The 20,260-nt window shown below is 39.7% G+C and overlaps 1 protein-coding gene across 1 annotated transcript in view; it reads right to left on the reverse strand.

The window, feature by feature from the left end:
• Nucleotides 1–273: 273 nt before the first annotated feature.
• Nucleotides 274–20,260, reverse strand: part of adgrl2a (adhesion G protein-coupled receptor L2a) — a 323,047-nt gene continuing 303,060 nt past the window's right edge. The window contains 6 exon segments of the mRNA XM_034179941.1: nucleotides 274–1,801; nucleotides 5,755–5,772; nucleotides 6,373–6,501; nucleotides 9,169–9,265; nucleotides 11,344–11,472; nucleotides 11,700–11,868. Coding sequence (XP_034035832.1) covers nucleotides 924–1,801; nucleotides 5,755–5,772; nucleotides 6,373–6,501; nucleotides 9,169–9,265; nucleotides 11,344–11,472; nucleotides 11,700–11,868 — 1,420 coding nt within the window. The 3' untranslated portion in view covers nucleotides 274–923.

Consider the following 20,260-nt stretch of genomic DNA (forward strand, 5'->3'; position numbering starts at 1 on the left):
CAAATGAACATATTTGAATGGACATTATCCACTCATTAAGCAAAACAACAAACAAACAAACAAAACACTGTCTACAAGTGGGGGAAAAAAGATGATGATGCATCTTTGTAATCACTGTTTTTGTAAGCCTTTATGTTCAAATGCACTACCATGAATGAAGTGTTGGAACCATAAACACACCGTATAACATATGTGCATCTTCTACACAATAGTCTTTCAAACATTAAATTTTGCAATTAAAAGTTTTCTTCATATTTACTGTCTCAAATGAATTTTTATTTTACACTAGCAATACAACAAAATATATATTTTAGCCATTTTCCTTGACAACAGTTTAAATGTACAGTTGAGAAAATATAAGGCCAGGAGCTTGATTGCTAGTAGTTATACAATCCAAACTTCACGGTGGTGGTGGAGAGCGACCAGGACATTCTATTCCTTTTCTAACAGTCTGATTAGGAATATTTTACAAACAGGGTTGGAGTCCTGGTCCTGGGGTATTGTTTAGTATACAATAAAAACAGGCTTTGATCAAGATGTCGGGGAGTGTATGTACAACCTTTTTGACCGGTAGATTGCTGGTCTGATGCAGCCACTAAGAGTTTTTATTTCTGTTTTGTCATTCGTACCTTAAATTGTTCTCAATTATTCAACAGCAGCAGCACATTTAAATACATAGTTGGCTCTTAAAATTTGAAATCTGACTCTGTATTTTATGTACAGTCTCATTAAAACTTTGCACCAAGTCTGTTGGTCTGCCAGAAAGGTGAGAAAATGTTGGGCAGCTGGCGGAGGGGGCGGTATGCATGACGGAGGGCTGTTGGATCTAAAAATAAAACAAACACTTCCCTTCACTCATGTGTTCTCCAAGAGGACGGGGCAGCAAAAGGGGAGAGAGAGGTTCGGGGGAGATTTAAATACATTTAAAGGCTTGTCACTAGCTGCATCTGTCCTTCCCGCACATCTCCTTCGGGAATTGAGTCCTCTTTAGTAATAGGAATAATGTAACTGTCGCTGCTCCCTCGGCCTATCTGGTAATAAGCTTGGAGCTGGTGGGTGGACCCCAAGTTAGGCATGCTTTTGTAGTAAACATCCTCGTTGTCGCTCCTCTTGGAAGGGGACAGATCCTCCACCGCATCAGGGCTGCTCTCGAGGCACGGAGAGTCCGTCAGATTCGGCATGCTAGTGTACAAAGAGTCTCTATTTGGGGACTGCAGACCGTCATCGGGGTTGGTGGCTGTCAGCTGGCTGATAAAGGTTTCCACTCCTCCGTCGGTTCTCACCTTCTTCTGTGGTGCATACAGAAGTGAGTGAGTCCGCTGGGGGATGAGCGGCGCCTCCAGCTCCTGCTGATGATGCAGCTCGAGGCCGACGGCGTCGCCCACGTGCACCAACGATGAAGCGTCAGCTACGATAGCATCGCCTTCCCTGCTGCAGCCGCCTACCGCAGTCACCTTTGGTGGAGCCTGCTCCGTGTGGTGGTGGTGGTGATGGTGGTGGTGGTACTGCGGCGGCGGCTGCTGGTGGTGGGGTTGATGATGTAAACTGGGGTGCTGCTGCTGTTGTTGTTGTTGCTGCTGTTGGTGGTGGCTTTTGTTACAGGCACGCAGGTTGTTGTGTACTAGCTCAGAGATGATCATTTTCTCAAAGGCAGCATCGTCCAGACTGAGACCGCAGTCCACTACCTGCACACTGTCTCCAAAGTCCCCATTGCGGAGCGAGTAGCTATTATTAAAGTTACCATTTAGCGGTAGTGTATCCATTGCACTTGTATCCCTCACCGTGTTGTTCAGTGAGTGCCCTGGAAAGAGAGGAAGATGGGTTTCGACATTAGTCACTGTTAAAAAATTAAAAAGTACGTGTGTTGTGGGGCGGGGGGATAACTTTAATGCTGTTTAGGATGCAGTTTAACATAGAGAATCAGTCAAATAAAGCCATGCCTGAATCTGTTAGTTCGGCACAATCTTTAACATAGAAAGCATACCGTGTGCATGCAGCATCATTTTACTTTCTCACATATTAAAGATATTACTAGCCCCTTTCAAATTAGCTTCAAAATAAGCAAGAAGTTGTGCATTTTTCTTTTTTTTTAGTGTGTCACAAAGGTGACTAAGCATGAAAGTGATCCCAAACAACATTAAGAAAATTAGCCGAGACAGTCGTCACATCACAACACACTGGGCAAAAGTAGACGTCCACAGGTGTGAAGCCACAAACGGGCAAGCTACGACACTTACAGGGTTTCTAGCAACTAATAGGTCGGATGTGCCAAAGTGAAAGGAAGGGACAGATATGGAGGAAAAGATGATGATGATGATGCGGACAGAAAAGGAAAGTGGTCACGTATCAACATGGGACAGCCATCTTTGTTCTCGCCCACAAGCAGCACTCCACCATCACCACACACACAACCGGTGAAAAGACTCACTTTAGACAACTCGCATCATGTCTGCCTGCTCAGGCTATCTGGTCTAAGAGCAGCTGATGTACAAAAGAAAGTAAAATGATTTATTGTAACATGAAAAAAATCACAACAAAAACATAAAGGAAAAAGTCTCAACTGCAACTGAGTAAGAGCAAGGGTTCAGCAAATTAAAGAAACAAGCATTAAACAGCTTTTACTTTCAGAAATTAAATGCAATCAAGACTATTTTCTCTGCATTTGAATTTTTTTTTTTTTTATGTATTTTTCAATCATTTTTGATTTTTCTCAGTAGACTGTGGCACTCTGGGTTTGTGAGTCAAAGGTCAGAGCTTGCCCACAGGCCGGTGCTTGGCATCCGTCACAGTGACAGTTCCCAGCGAGACCTCGGCTGTGAGCTGAAAAACGCGGCCGATGCAGAGGTGAGATGTAGTCATGGTTGGAATTTCTCAAAGCACCGAGGTCACGGAAAGCAGCGTCAAAAAGGATAAATGTTAGCTGCACTTTGATTCAAAGAGGAGATAAAGGGGGAAAAATGGGCTTCAACTCTGTTTGACATGAAGAATAATTATAAGAAAATAATGGAGAGTGTTCGAGGAGCGAATATATTTGAGAACACTTCACACATTATCTCTGTGACTAATAGAGATACATTTTAATGGGATTACACTAAACTATATAACAAATTATCATGAAACTTGGTGAAATATTGAGGTATGGGCCAGAGGTATGGGAAGAAATTATTAACTTTGGCCAAGGAGCAGGGGTGGTGGCCAGTTGGTTAGTACACTTGGTTCCCATGCAGAAGGTTCCCAGTTCAAACCCCACCCCTGCACATTTCTCCATGTAATGTGGGGTTGGGTCATCCGGCGTAAAACTTGTGCCAATTCAACATACAAATCCACCTCGGATTTGCACCCCGAGTGCAAACAAGGGAGCAGCTGAAGGGACTTTCTAGGAGTGGATCAGATTAAGGGCAGATCCAGGATAAAATAAAATAAAGATTCATACATTCGTCTCCTATTCCTTCACAAGGGAAAATGCCATTTTAGCACAGTGCATATGCCTGATTTGTTTTCTCATAAAGATTTGTGTATTTTCCTATTGCTTCTCAAGAGATAAGGTAAATATTAGCACTCTGCATATCCCTTTTTCACAAAGATCTGTGCATTTTTGTTTTTTCTTTCTCAAAAGCTAATGTAAATATGAGCAGTTTTAAAATAAAGATTAATGCATTCTTGTCCTATTCCTTCACAAGAGATAATGTAGATTTAGCACTCTACATAAACCTGTTTTTCCACAAAACGTTTTATCCATTTTTCTATTGTTTCTCAAGAGATAAGGTAAATATTAGTACTGTACATATGCATGATTTAAAATTTGTGCATTCTCCCTTTCATGAAGATTTGTGCAGTCTTCTCTTATTTTTTTTCTCATGAGATCATCTAGATATTAGCATTTGACATATAAAAGATTTTTTTTCATACAAATCTGTGCATTCTTCTATTCTTTTCAATAAATAATGTAGATTTTGAACTCTACATATGCCTGACTTTTCATAAAGATCTGTGTATTCTTCTCTTATTCTTTCTCAAAAGAATAAGAGAAAAGGGAAGTTAAAAGGGAGTTTTTCCTTCCCACTGTAGCCAAGTGCTTGCTCACAGGGGGTCGTTTTGACCGTTGGGGTTTTACATAATTATTGTATGGCCTTGCCTTACAATATAAAGTGCCTTGGGGCAACTGTTTGTTGTGATTTGGCGCTATATAAAAAAATTGATTGATTGATTTCTCAAGCAATAATGTAAATAGTGGAAAAAGATGCGACAGCGGAGCGGCACCAGGACGAAGAGGCGCGGTCAGAGGAACTGTGAAATACTGGTCAGTCACTATTAATAATTTCTTATGTGTCCAACCTCGTAGGTTGATTGTTAAAATTAAATTTGTTAGTTCTAAAAGCCATCATAATTATTTATAGGAAAACGTTCTATTTTTATTTCTCAAACAAATGTTTGGGCCTGAAAACAGGTTGGTCTTATTTTTCTACTAAGGTTTGAACTTTCAGAGTGTTTACACACGAGAGAAAAGTGAGAAAATGTTAATGGCTGTTTGAGAAAAGTGTATAAAGTGTGTAGTGAGGGGTTTTACAGCCTTAAAACGTCTATAATAATTGCAAAAAGTAATGCTGACTACTTCGCGGATTTCGCCTATTGCGGGCTATTTTTAGAACGTAACTCCCGCGATAAATGAGGGACCACTGTATACATATATATATATATATATATATATATATATATATATATATATATATATATATATATATATATATATATATATATATATATATGTATGTATGTATGTAAATCCTGGATCTGGGAGGTGATGATCTAGTGGTTAAGTGTTGCCTTCAGACCAGAGGATCCTTTGTTCAAAACCCAGCCAGACCGGAAAAGAGGAAGGTCCTTAATCCCCAAGTTGCTCCTGGTGTGTAGTGAGTACCTTGCATGACAGTACCCTAACATCGGTATGTGAATATGGGGCATCATTGTAAAGCACTATGAGCTTCTGATGTAGATGGAAAAGTGCTATGTAAAGGCAGTCCACTTACCATTCTGCCACCTTAAATCCATACCCCACTCTTTCATCAAGTTTCAAGAAAATTTGTTTGGTAGTTTTTGCGTAATCTTGCTAAAAGTCAGACAAACAGCAGTGAAAACATTAACTCCTTGAAGGAGATCATGAGGTCTAATGGGGAGGATTTACCGCAAAGTTTGTCACCGTCAAAAAAAACAAAAAAACAAAACAAAAAGAGGAGCTGGAAATTAAGAAGTTGCTGCCATAACTTGACATGTGTTCAGACAAAAAAGAAATAAATCTGGCGACCAGATGAGTGTCGTCTGGAATGGTACGAGCGTAATTCTACTATTTGCTGACTCTGCTGAATGCCAGGAAATAATAATAAAAAAAATCCCACAAAAAAGAAACCCTTTTCAAATTAATGCTCCTTTATGCCAGCATGAAAGCAGGACATTTTTTATTGTTAAATAATAAAAAATCTAACAAAAGCAGAAGAGAGAGAAGCAGAGAAAGATGAGTTTGTAAAAATACAAGACAAACGGTTGCAGAAATCTCACAAAAATGGCTTTTTGTTTTTTGTTTTTTTTTCTGTTTTGAGATAAGAATTTGGACAGACAACTTTGTGAACCACTTGCTCACTGAGTGTGTGTGAATGGCCTAAAGTGAACCAGTGATTGTGCCAGGGTTTGGGTTGTTTTTAATAAGCATGCTGAAAAAAATTTACATTTGATAGGCAAAGTTAAGTTTTACTCCCATACTTGTCTCTCTGTAGGTCACTAGAGGAAAGCAAAGGGGAAAAGCACAAAACATGACACAAGATGCCGATTCAGTTTCAACACACACAATGGGGAAGAGTCTCAAATCATCATTACGGATTAACATTTTAATTAAAAACAGTGTCATGCAAAATGTGTTTTAAGTCGATCTGTGTTAAGCAATAGTGATCTTGCTTGCAGCCAACCCAAGTTCTAAGAGGAGAGCTCCCTCAAAAACACACAAAAGTAACAAGTCACCTGATTAATTCAGGTGCATAAATCTTAATAATGCTGCAGTTTAAACTACAGCTTTGTGCCTGCACCGCTGTTTACTTTGTCTTATGGCAGAACACGCAGTATCCTGTTCCCATCTTAATCATTATGTACCTTTCTGGTGCAAATATGGTGAAATTTGAGAGGGCGGATCATGATGAAGCACAAAAAATAAAAGCATCACTCTACATATGACGCACACGTGTTTTTGATTTGGGAAAAAATTATTCCGAAGGAAAGGTGATACTGTTTTTGATAAGGTGCACACAACCCGAAAAAGACAAAAGAGTGACAGAGAGGAGAGAAAAGAACAGACCGAGTGCAGGTGACAGTGTTCAGTAAGCACACCTGGAGAGTTAAACACTGGCGCCGTGGGAGTGTTACATACGACTGTCTCAGCCAGCAGGGTGTTATACGGGTTGTTAGTGCCTTGAGGTCGGAGAAGAGGATTTGTTAGTAGATAATTCCCGGTCATTCCTGGAGTGGCAACACAAAATAGGAGTGGGTAAGTTTGGTGCTCAAAGACTTTCAGTGAGAAAAGAAATAAAAGAACAATTTCATAGCAGGAATTCCAAGAGGCGTTTGTCTGGTGCAGCGAATCCGGTGTTAGTTTTAGAAAAAAAAAATGTTTTATGTTTTCCCCCTTTAACAGTAAGAAAGCAAAATCTGAAATGTCCAATTATTCCAATTCTCACAATGATTAAATGTGAGATTTCTGCAACTATATCAGTTATCAATTCAAAAACTACATTTACAAAGCAAATACAAAAAGTACTAAACATTTTAAAGATTTCTATGTAGTTAGTCAATCAGTTGTTGCAACCACTATCCCTGCTGGTAAAAACATGCTGATCCAACGTTGTTCCATGTTTGACTTTGGGTCAACCAAGACATTAACAGTAATATTCAATTTACAATTCAACTTATTATAATAAATGTTGGAATCCATGAGTAATGGAGTACATGTTGCAGTTTGGTTGCGTTTTTGGTTTAGTTTTTTGAGGGGATTTTTTTGATTGTTTGAGAAGTCCTGCAACTGTGCAATATTGTTGAGCATCTCATGCAAATATCTTTCAGTCATTTCGCATAAATTTGTTGTACTTATTGCAAAGAAAAAAATGTTTCCTGTTTCGGTACTATAGCAAAATAATTCCCTTCAGGATAAATAAAGTTGATGTTATATTAACTTTTCTTATATTCTGGTGTGACTAATATGCTGAAAAACCATGCATTAGTTATTAATAATAATAATAATTATTATTATTATAGTAACTATTTATATATGGCTTTCCCAGGAATCAAAGCACTAAACAAAATAAACTCCTGTAATAAAAGAGTAAATGCCAATGATAAAAATTACACAACAACAAAACACAAAAATCCTAAATTAAATATATACATACAGGGTGGGCCAATAAAATGTTACCACTTTTGTAATCCAAAGAAGAGGAGCATTTGGACCTGCTATTGTAAAAATTAGCGGGAAAGTAATGGTTATCATACTAAGAATATTCATAGAAAAGGCATTTAATGCTATTACTAGCATTTATTACGACAGTGGCTGAGCTAGCTGCGCATACACCTGCTATTGTTTTTAGATGGTTTCCTGCAAACTATAAAAAAACAGTTTGTTGTATTTGTAATATTTTATAGTTGGCAATTATCTTTGTGATATCAACTGTGTCATTTATTACAATTTAAATTAAAAAATTTACAAACAATTACAATTATTTCAGTGATAGTCATTCCAATGGTGGCAGTTATTACAATATAGTGGTTGCAACAACCAGTACATGACATCACAAAAATAGGCACTTTTATCACTGAAAATAATTCATTATTTTAATGTGAAACGTGGTTGCATGATTTAATTCTTTATATTTATTTATAAATAATATAGATTTTTATGAGGAGGGAATTAAAACATTTTTTAGTTTTAAACTTGTTGGGCAAGACTAGATCTCTTAAAACTTTACACAACAGCGCTCTGTCACTCAGAGCTTCAGTGAAAACCTGAAAAAAAAGCATTTATTTTCAAGTAAGATGCAGAATAAGGTAAGAGAAGCTTGTGCCTGCAGCTTGCCTCCATCACATTATGGCAAACTGTAGGTAGCATCGTTTTTAAAACAAATTTCAGTTTTTGTGTCTCGGTGAGAAAGCAATTACCAGCTAACTGTGCTCATTATTGCATCCTGTCATCTCATGTCACATCCTATTACTCTGAGCAAAAATCCTTCAAAACGCTGTATGAGTTGAATTGTAATAATAAACCCCTCACCCTAAAAAACATCAAAATATTCAAATAATATTTAATAATGCTGTTAAATTGAGTATTTTTTTTTTATTTTATTTTTTTTACAATTTTGCCTTTTTAGCACATTATCCTATGTGCAGTATATTTTAAAGATATATTTCCAGACTCACTTAATACTTGTGTCAAGTGTCATCTGCCGTGTCGCAACATAGAGCGGCGGCGGTGGAATAAAGGCGAGGAGGAAGTTAAACTTGCTCAGTGCAAAGCCTCTTCCCCTCGCATGCTTTGAAAGGCGTTTCAGCTGGAGCAGAAAGCCGAACCCACTAAGCGATAAGGGTCAGCTGGAGTTTAACATCATCTTCTCATCATCATATTTGTGCTCAAACTAAATAATAAATGACAGCTTTTTTCCCCTCTCTGCCCCATAAATCCCATTGTAAAGTAACACAGGTCACCTTGTGTGCCAGTCAATAAACATTATCTTCTGTGCTTGTTCAAGCACACAAACTACAAGGATTCTTTAAAAAAAAAAAAACACTAAAAAACAACTGAGATATAGATTTTCACTGATTTCTATTTGGTCAATGTTTCCCTGAGCTTTGCTATGAAATTTGCCAGTACTTAAATAAAAAAAAAAGTCTGAGCCTCATCTGAATTTGTGACTGACATCAGTGTTTCTGAAGGGATTTTTGGACTCCACAACCTGTTTTCTTTCACTACGCTTTGTCTTTTCAAGCAGAAAGCATTTATCATCATTACTAGAGTAAGACCCTTTAATGGTGGTGTGAAATTAATGGGAGCTGAAGGTATTTTTATTTATTTATTTATTTGCTGGATGAGGGTATGTGTGCATATCTGTGCACGTGAGGTGAAATGAAGTGTGCACTGACCTTGATTTAGGGTGGAGGTGCTGTTGATGTCACCTGAGATAAAGGACGACTCGGATTGCTTTCTTACGGTGTCGTTCCACATTCTCCTGATACGACTCTGTTGGGTCAACAAGGGGCACTCGTTAGGACGTTAAACTCGCCAACTCACTTTTCAGATCACTGACCATCAGTTTGTTCATGCTACAGATGTTATCGCTCTTCATCTGCTCGCACACTGGAGCGAGGCAGGTTTACAATCACACTGGCATTCTGTCAACGAGAATTTCAACTCATTTTAAAGTCAGTGCAGTCCTGGATTCATCACAGGAAGGAAATATATGTTCATCCAAGTAGCAAACAGTTGAGGTCGAGCTCAACCTTGAATGACCTTGACATGCGAATCCACGTCGTCACCCGATCACGTGCTCTTTACATGCTGTTGACCACTGACCACGCTATTTTGTTAGCTTCTCATGCAAGGTTCTGCCAGAACAAAATTAAAGTGGATCCAAAACCAGGCTGTTGTCATGAAGCAGAAGATGAAGAAGAGTAGAGACTGCATTTCTATAATGCTTTTCCAATGATGCCTCACATTTACTTCTCCAGCAAAGATTAATGTACTTTTTACAGCTGGGTGGACTAAGAAAATACAGACTGTCTAGTACCAGCTACCAGTCTGATTGCTTGATAAGGCCCACTGACATGAGCATGACTTTGATTCACGCACTAGCACGACCTGTGTCATGCTGGAGAGTAAACCCGTCTTTAACGGGTGCAGACAGGACGCCAGAGGGGCGTCAGTGCGTGCTATTGCGCACAGAGAATTTTGAAATGTTCAAAAAATCTTTCATGCACAAATGTCGTGCTATGTGGCACAATCTAATCTCCAACACGATATGCAGCTTGTCAAGTGGAGTAAAGAAAAAGTGAACAGAGCGAGTGGTGACGTCAGCGGATCACATCAGAGTGCAACTCGTCTGAATGATTATAACAAGAAGTTAAATATGTTATAAACATACTTTAACAACTGCACACAAGAAGGAAAGAACACACAACTGTTTTATCAAACCATGATAATGTAAACATGACAATTACCTTTTTAGACGGCTCAAAATGCTTTCTGCAGCTTGTTGGGTGTGCGCGCGCGCAAACGGCTCTGGGTGCAGCCTCCTCTGTGATTCAGCATGTGATTAGAGCCATTTTCAACAGCCAATTTGCAGAAAAAAAATGATTAATCCGCCACAAAATAATTATTTTATATACGCAACGTCCAGTGCAGAGCACATGGCACAGCGGGTGGGATTGTCACGACAACATTCGTACTATTGCGTGAGTCACAGGCATGCTCATGTCAGTGCACCTATAGTCTCACACTACAGTAGCCCCATGCCTCATGGATACTGTAAATCTAACATTTTTGCACAAAGTAAATGGTTTAGCATTGGTACTTCTATACGCACCGCATGTACTTGAGCACTGCATGCAAATTGTTTTTGAGTCTGGTCATTGTATAGCATGCAGTCAGTTTTCAAACAAGCCTACAGTTGATAGTACAAATGCATTCTTTTTAAAAGGAAAATAGTATATTATTCAGGTAATAGCCGGCTCGCTGGAACAATTAATATTTGTGCCTTGTTGAAATCTTTTGTTTGCAAAGTGCTACCCAGCTGTTAACCTTCAGTTGTGACATTAGAAATATGAAGCTTAGCTCCATGATGTCAAAACAACAGCAGTCCAGGGCCAACAAGAAGCCTATACAGCAACAAGCCCTATAACAAGAGACATAATATATCCACTTTGGTTACAAATGTACAATCCAGATGCTTTTTCTACTTTTTGCTGTCCCTATGGTATACTGTGTTTGCAGTGCACTTTAAACTGTGCAGTATTCATCCTCAATGCACATGACTTTAGTAAGCAAAAAGATTAACTGAAGTGCTCATAGAGGGCAGAACAAAAACAACATCCTCATGCAGTGCAGCAGATGCTGCTTGACAAATACAGTGTCACCTGATCTACCATTAAAGCCAAAATGCATGATGTGCATATTTGTGTGCAATGCCTTGTGATGCTGCTGATGACAGTGCATTGCAATGAGAAATTATTTCAATTATTTTAACAATGTAATCGAGCACTGCGCTTGTGCAGAAGATTCTGTTGTCTCGTCTGACACCGAACAAGCCTTTGATTGTTTACCTGTGTACCAGAGGAATAGCGTGCACTTGTCCGTGTGGTGGAAGTCTTTGCAGAGCCGTGTGAACTTTCAGTCGGCAATCCTCCACAGCAGTACGTGTGGCGGAAGCACTTGCTGTACTCTTTGCGGACCTGCGTGAGCAAACAGCCCTGTGTTTATGTACAGTGTTGACTTTACATATGACTTAGCCAAGAACATCTGGCATGTCACCGTTTGCTCTTTATATCAGCACACAGTGTTCTGTGAATTCTCCACACTGATGCACAGGTCTGCCCTTGACTATCTAATTCAAAGGCTTTTCATGCTGAATAGGAAATCGTTGTCTTTGACGGAGTGGTACAAATGACATCTGACTTACTTTTTTCTGGAGAAGGCAGTGGAAGATGAAGATAAACATTCCTTGGAAGGTGTTGAATATAGTGAAGAGGTATGCCATGACAATCGATGCCTCGTTGATGAAGAAGAGGCCGAAGGACCACGTGAGACCCAGCAGACACAGCAAAGCAAAGGCACCCATGACCCAAGATCTAATTAAATACAAAAACAAAGAGGAACAGAAGAAAAATCCAGCATGAACAAGGTTCTGTAGTCTGAGAATAACAGTGAATATTTATTGATCCTGCCCACTTCAATCACAACCCCCAATTCCCACTAGAGTCATGCGTGGACCAGAGTTGTAGTGCCTTGATGCTAGGCCTTGGCCTTAAGGCACCTTCAGGCCCATTTATTTCCAGGCCATGGCCTTGAGTGTTCAAAGGCTTTGTCATCTCAAGAGAAGTAAAGGCATTTTTGAGGCATATGGAATTTTCATATTTTCAAACAAAATCAACAACAAAACAGAATACTACTCGTATTGGAAGCAACTACTGTTTAAATGATGTTTTGAATATAACATTTTGAATATAAAAGTAGATTTTTTTGTATGTTTTAATGGGGTTGAACCTCCATCTTTGTAGGATCCATGTTCTTTTTTTCACACACACCCTCCTTATTTATGCCTTACCTTTGAGGTTTCAAGACTTGGCCTTAAAAAAAGCTTTGGACCAGGCCTTGGACTTGGCCTAGGCCCTGAGGGATTGGGCCTTGACAGTGACACTTGCATTGACTGCTTCCACCAAACCTGTGTTTGGTGAACTCTATATGGTACTTGGAGAGGAATCAAAACATTTTCTCTAAATCTGTTCCAGCTTTAGTCTGGAAAATGTAGGAATGCAATTTGGTTAAACACAAAATTAAATATACAGCTGCACACTGTTTCAAATGCATTTCACAAACTTTTAAGTTGCACTAAGAAAGTATCATAAAATGGTAGCAAACATAAGCGCCTAATAATAGCAAACTATAAAAGTTAGTGATCAATGCATTGCTACGTCTATGAGTAAAACTAATGAGCCAGTTTTAAAGGCAGGTAGAAATCCCATGGCTTGGCTGCTGAATACTAATTTGGCCAATACTTTACAGTTTGACCTCATGATCACATAAGACGTGTTGACATTTAGCTCTATTTAAATGTATTTTTCCAAACAATGTGGCCTACAGGCACATAGTCCAGTGCAGGACCCCAGTTCCCAGCCACCCCCCCAAGTAAGTATATGCTCTTAACCGCCAATGCAAATGAAAACTGAAGCAAACCTTGTCAGGATTTTCTCAAAATACCATTTTGTGGGAGGATTAAACATAGGGGAAAAATGCACAAATTTTTACAAGTCTAAATATAAAGTTTGCGGCAAGAGTTCTAGGAAGAAGATTTCCTGCTTTGTGTGTGAAGGTCCTTCGGAGCCTTCAGACACTGGCAGCGGTCACAACTCAATGCTCAAACACACAAGAACGATGACAGCAGGAGCGCATTTCATGATGAAGGGCATAGAGGAAGTGATCGGTCGCATGGAGGGCGGGTGGGGAGCTCTGAAGCTGCAGTTTGAAAGACGTTGACCCAGTAGGTGGGGAAAAAAAAAAAAAAACAGGAGTGAAATAAATAAAGAATAAATGCAGAAAAAAACTACAAGCCGGAGAGGAGACGTCTGGCCACGTGTCCTTACTTGATAAAACGTTTATTATCTTCATAGCTAGAGAGCATGATAAGCAGGAAGAGAGAAACACAACAGATCAGAATGAATCACAGTGTGGGTTAGTGTGCATCTGAGTGAGATATTGTCAGCTTTCATCTGGGAAAAATCATAATGAGAGTAGTTTGTTTTGTTGTGGATGATACAATTAGAAAATTTTGTGTAAAACATTTGTCTAGAGCGCATACATGCTACAGCTGGATTAGCATTTAAGGTAGTGTTTCTGTAGGTGGTAGACCACCAGCCACATATGGTCCATGAGCAACAATCCCCCAAAATCAGAAGTTGTTTTTTTATTTATTTACTTTTTCTTTTTTTTTTTTGAAATGCCGTACACAACATTCAACCAGATTTCAGATTTTGGGATGATACTACTTTTAGCTAAATACTTTGGTGTACCCTAAAAAAAAAAAAAAAAAATGTCCGCTAGCATGCAACATCCAGTCAAAAGTGATCTGTCAGAGTCCCAGTTTTAATTCATTTTACAGTTTTTATACCCCACATGAAAGCTGTGTAATAGTTACTCCTCAAGAAATGTTTCTTTAATATTCTTGTGCACAATGATGTCAGATATAGCTAATGGGATACAAAGTAACATTACTCCTGCGAGTGTTACCAACATGAAACTGACATTTTTTCCTATTTTATTTATATTTTCTCTGCTTTCATGAATGTTATTCATGTTTGTAATTCTAAAATTGTGCAATATGTAAGCTTACAGGGGATCATTTCAGTATTTCCCTTGCCCGTTCTAGTCTGAAATAACAGCAAAAAGATTGCACTGATTGCAGTACTTTGCCTTCAGAACACTAATCTCTAATCATTCAGGTATATATTATTTAGTTTGCTCATTTTAAATTGGCTTTTTTGTAACAATATACAATGCACTTTTTTGTTAGGCACAGGTGGTGGCCAGTTGGTTAGTGTGCTTGGTTTCAGTGCGGAAGGTTCCCGGTTCAAAGCCCACCCCTGCCACATTTCTCCATGTAATGTGGAGCTGCGTGGTGTAAAACTTGTTTTAATTCAACATGCAAATCCACATCAGATTTGCTGTGGCGACCCCGAGTGAAAAAAACAAGGGAGCAGCTCAAGGGACATAGTTTTGATACAATGCCCTTTTTTGTAGCTCAGTGGGATCAGGAGTTGTGCTACTGATATGTGGACTTGTTTTGCGACCTTGTCGCGTCACTGAACAAGACATTTCATCTGCACTGTCCCACTCCACCCAGATGTAAAGGGGTACTGGCCTGAGCTGGGGAAGTAACCTGCATCCGACTGGAATTCCATCCAGGGGAAGTCACTTCATTACCAGTGGGCCTCATAACCTATAAAGGACTTACTTAAAAGTCCAGGATTGTTAGGTTTTCCACTAAATTGGCCTCTACTGGTGGTTGGCTCTCACTGCGGTATTGTATCACTTCCTGTTCCGGAGCACAGCGGTGTTTTTCTGTATCTGTTAGCTGTTTAATCTGCGCAGTTAGATTGATCTAGTTATCTAGATTACGATTTGTTTCCCAGTGTAATCTTTACGTGCCTTAACTAAAGCACTCCTTCTGCTGAATCACCTCTAAATTATTTACACATTATTCACTTTGCGTGTTTTTAGGAATCCGCTAGCTTAGCGTAGCTACTAGCTCTTAGCCGATTTAGCATGGCGGCTTCTCCTGTCTCTCCCGCACTTTTCTGCTCTGGGTGTGAAATGTTTAGTTATTCCTCGGCCTCCTTTAGCAGTAACGGTACTTGTAATAAGTGTAGCTTATTCGTAGCTTTGGAGGCCAGGCTGGGCGAATTGGAGACTCGGCTCCGCACCGTGGAAAATTCTACAGCTAGCCAGGCCCCTGTAGTCGGTGTGGACCAAGGTAGCTTAGCCGCCGTTAGTTACCCCCTGGCAGATCCCGAGCAGCCGGGAAAGCAGGCCGACTGGGTGACTGTGAGGAGGAAGCATAGCCCTAAACAGAAGCCCCGTGTACACCGCCAACCCGTTCACATCTCTAACCGTTTTTCCCCACTCGACGACACACCCGCCGAGGATCAAACTCTGGTTATTGGCGACTCTGTTTTGAGAAATGTGAAGTTAGCGACACCAGCAACCATAGTCAATTGTCTTCCGGGGGCCAGAGCAGGCGACATTGAAGGAAATTTGAAACTGCTGGCTAAGGCTAAGCATAAATTTGGCAAGATTGTAATTCACGTCGGCAGTAATGACACCCGGTTACGCCAATTGGAGGTCACTAAAATTAACATTAAATCGGTGTGTAACTTTGCAAAAACAATGTCGGACTCTGTAGTTTTCTCTGGGCCCCTCCCCAATCGGACCGGGAGTGACATGTTTAGCCGCATGTTCTCCTTGAATTGCTGGCTGTCTGAGTGGTGTCCAAAAAATGAGGTGGGCTTCATAGATAATTGGCAAAGCTTCTGGGGAAAACCTGGTCTTGTTAGGAGAGACAGCATCCATCCCACTTTGGATGGAGCAGCTCTCATTTCTAGAAATCTGGCCAATTTTCTTAAATCCTCCAAACCGTGACTATCCAGGGTTGGGACCAGGAAGCAGAGTTGTAGTCTTACACACCTCTCTGCAGCTTCTCTCCCCCTGCCATCCCCTCATTACCCCATCCCCGTAGAGACGGTGCCTGCTCCCAGACTACCAATAACCAGCAAAAATCTATTTAAGCATAAAAATTCAAAAAGAAAAAATAATATAGCACCTTCAACTGCACCACAGACTAAAACAGTTAAATGTGGTCTATTAAACATTAGGTCTCTCTCTTCTAAGTCCCTGTTGGTAAATGATATAATAATTGATCAACATATTGATTTATTCTGCCTAACAGAAACCTGGTTACAGCAGGATGAATATGTTAGTTTAAATGAGTCAACACCCCCGAGTCACACTAACTGTCAGAATGCTCGTAGCACGGGCCGGGGTGGAGGATTAGCAGCAATCTTCCATTCCAGCTTATTAATTAATCAAAAAACCCAGACAGAGCTTTAATTCATTTGAAAGCTTGTCTCTTAGTCTTGTCCATCCAAATTGGAAGTCCCAAAAACCAGTTTTATTTGTTATTATCTATCGTCCACCTGGTCGTTACTGTGAGTTTCTCTGTGAATTTTCAGACCTTTTGTCTGACTTAGTGCTTAGCTCAGATAAGATAATTATAGTGGGCGATTTTAACATCCACACAGATGCTGAGAATGACAGCCTCAACACTGCATTTAATCTATTATTAGACTCTATTGGCTTTGCTCAAAAAGTAAATGAGTCCACCCACCACTTTAATCATATCTTAGATCTTGTTCTGACTTATGGTATGGAAATAGAAGACTTAACAGTATTCCCTGAAAACTCCCTTCTGTCTGATCATTTCTTAATAACATTTACATTTACTCTGATGGACTACCCAGCAGTGGGGAATAAGTTTCATTACACTAGAAGTCTTTCAGAAAGCGCTGTAACTAGGTTTAAGGATATGATTCCTTCTTTATGTTCTCTAATGCCATATACCAACACAGTGCAGAGTAGCTACCTAAACTCTGTAAGGGAGATAGAGTATCTCGTCAATAGTTTTACATCCTCATTGAAGACAACTTTGGATGCTGTAGCTCCTCTGAAAAAGAGAGCTTTAAATCAGAAGTGTCTGACTCCGTGGTATAACTCACAAACTCGTAGCTTAAAGCAGATGACCCGTAAGTTGGAGAGGAAATGGCGTCTCACTAATTTAGAAGATCTTCACTTAGCCTGGAAAAAGAGTCTGTTGCTCTATAAAAAAAGCCCTCCGTAAAGCTAGGACATCTTTCTACTCATCACTAATTGAAGAAAATAAGAACAACCCCAGGTTTCTTTTCAGCACTGTAGCCAGGCTGACAAAGAGTCAGAGCTCTATTGAGCTGAGTATTCCATTAACTTTAACTAGTAATGACTTCATGACTTTCTTTGCTAACAAAATTTTAACTATTAGAGAAAAAATTACTCATAACCATCCCAAAGACGTATCGTTATCTTTGGCTGCTTTCAGTGATGCCGGTATTTGGTTAGACTCTTTCTCTCCGATTGTTCTGTCTGAGTTATTTTCATTAGTTACTTCATCCAAACCATCAACATGTTTATTAGACCCCATTCCTACCAGGCTGCTCAAGGAAGCCCTACCATTATTTAATGCTTCGATCTTAAATATGATCAATCTATCTTTGTTAGTTGGCTATGTACCACAGGCTTTTAAGGTGGCAGTAATTAAACCATTACTTAAAAAGTCATCACTTGACCCAGCTATCTTAGCTAATTATAGGCCAATCTCCAACCTTCCTTTTCTCTCAAAAATTCTTGAAAGGGTAGTTGTAAAACAGCTAACTGATCATCTGCAGAGGAATGGTCTATTTGAAGAGTTTCAGTCAGGTTTTAGAATTCATCATAGTACAGAAACAGCATTAGTGAAGGTTACAAATGATCTTCTTATGGCCTCGGACAGTGGACTCATCTCTGTGCTTGTTCTGTTAGACCTCAGTGCTGCTTTTGATACTGTTGACCATAAAATTTTATTACAGAGATTAGAGCATGCCATAGGTATTAAAGGCACTGCGCTGCGGTGGTTTGAATCATATTTGTCTAATAGATTACAATTTGTTCATGTAAATGGGGAATCTTCTTCACAGACTAAAGTTAATTATGGAGTTCCACAAGGTTCTGTGCTAGGAACAATTTTATTCACTTTATACATGCTTCCCTTAGGCAGTATTATTAGACGGTATTGCTTAAATTTTCATTGTTACGCAGATGATACCCAGCTTTATCTATCCATGAAGCCAGAGGACACACACCAATTAGCTAAACTGCAGGATTGTCTTACAGACATAAAGACATGGATGACCTCTAATTTCCTGCTTTTAAACTCAGATAAAACTGAAGTTATTGTACTTGGCCCCACAAATCTTAGAAACATGGTGTCTAACCAGATCCTTACTCTGGATGGCATTACCCTGACCTCTAGTAATACTGTGAGAAATCTTGGAGTCATTTTTGATCAGGATATGTCATTCAAAGCGCATATTAAACAAATATGTAGGACTGCTTTTTTGCATTTATGCAATATCTCTAAAATCAGAAAGGTCTTGTCTCAGAGTGATGCTGAAAAACTAATTCATGCATTTATTTCCTCTAGGCTGGACTATTGTAATTCATTATTATCAGGTTGTCCTAAAAGTTCCCTAAAAAGCCTTCAGTTAATTCAAAATGCTGCAGCTAGAGTACTGACGGGGACTAGAAGGAGAGAGCATATCTCACCCATATTGGCCTCTCTTCATTGGCTTCCTGTTAATTCTAGAATAGAATTTAAAATTCTTCTTCTTACTTATAAGGTTTTGAATAATCAGGTCCCATCTTATCTTAGGGACCTCGTAGTACCATATCACCCCAATAGAGCGCTTCGCTCTCAGACTGCAGGCTTACTTGTAGTTCCTAGGGTTTGTAAGAGTAGAATGGGAGGCAGAGCCTTCAGCTTTCAGGCTCCTCTCCTGTGGAACCAGCTCCCAATTCAGATCAGGGAGACAGACACCCTCTCTACTTTTAAGATTAGGCTTAAAACTTTCCTTTTTGCTAAAGCTTATAGTTAGGGCTGGATCAGGTGACCCTGAACCATCCCTTAGTTATGCTGCTATAGACGTAGACTGCTGGGGGGTTCCCATGATGCACTGTTTCTTTCTCTTTTTGCTCTGTATGCACCACTCTGCATTTAATCATTAGTGATCGATCTCTGCTCCCCTCCACAGCATGTCTTTTTCCTGGTTCTCTCCCTCAGCCCCAACCAGTCCCAGCAGAAGACTGCCCCTCCCTGAGCCTGGTTCTGCTGGAGGTTTCTTCCTGTTAAAAGGGAGTTTTTCCTTCCCACTGTAGCCAAGTGCTTGCTCACAGGGGGTCGTTTTGACCGTTGGGGTTTTACATAATTATTGTATGGCCTTGCCTTACAATATAAAGCGCCTTGGGGCAACTGTTTGTTGTGATTTGGCGCTATATAAAAAAATTGATTGAATTGATTGATTGAAATAAAATATAGTGCACAGAAAGTAGAAGTTGCACTTAGACACTTGTTACCAAAGTGGTTTCTGTATTTATTATTTACAAGTGTAAATAAAAAAGTTCCAAAGAATGTTTTCCCTGTGATTAGCGGCAAACATAAGGTTAATGGAGTCAGTCAGTATGGCAGTGGTCTGCAAAATTTCTGTAAGGACATCCATTAAAAAAAATAAATAAATACCACATATTCAGCTATGAAGTTTGGGTTTCTGATAGATACAGCTGGGGACCAGTGAACTGAAGCTCATGTCACATCCCCTCACACCAATCTCATACAGCACGGGAGCGTCAGATGGATTTCTTGCAATAACAACAACAAAGAATTTCACTACTTGCGTAAGGAGTGGGAGGATGCAGTCAGACTACCTACATGTTATCTGTATTGTATATGATGGCAATGCCTGGTTTTTCACAAGGATGTACCAAATAGTTTTGATGAAAGCTGTCACAAAGTCCATGATTGGTGTTGTCACCATCTCTAATATCTATGGAACAGAAGAAACAGGGAAGACTTTGTGAGCAAACTCATTATCAAAGGAGGCGAAAAAAACCCTTCACACTGGAGACAGTTTTTATCAAATGACAAAAACAAGGTAAAGTTCATACAGATGTTGTCTGGGTTGGGGGAAGACTAATGAATATGGCTCGAAGCTTCAAGCATGAAACATGATACTCGTATGTGATGAGGTTCCACAGCTGCTGACATCTCAGGATGGAAGAACAATTTCCTCCAACACCATAGACATGATGATCTCATCTCAAGAATAAGCAGAGAAGAGTCATACTATA

The sequence above is a fragment of the Thalassophryne amazonica genome, chromosome 10 (genome assembly GCF_902500255.1).
Source record: "Thalassophryne amazonica chromosome 10, fThaAma1.1, whole genome shotgun sequence".
NCBI classification, from domain to species: domain Eukaryota; kingdom Metazoa; phylum Chordata; class Actinopteri; order Batrachoidiformes; family Batrachoididae; genus Thalassophryne; species Thalassophryne amazonica.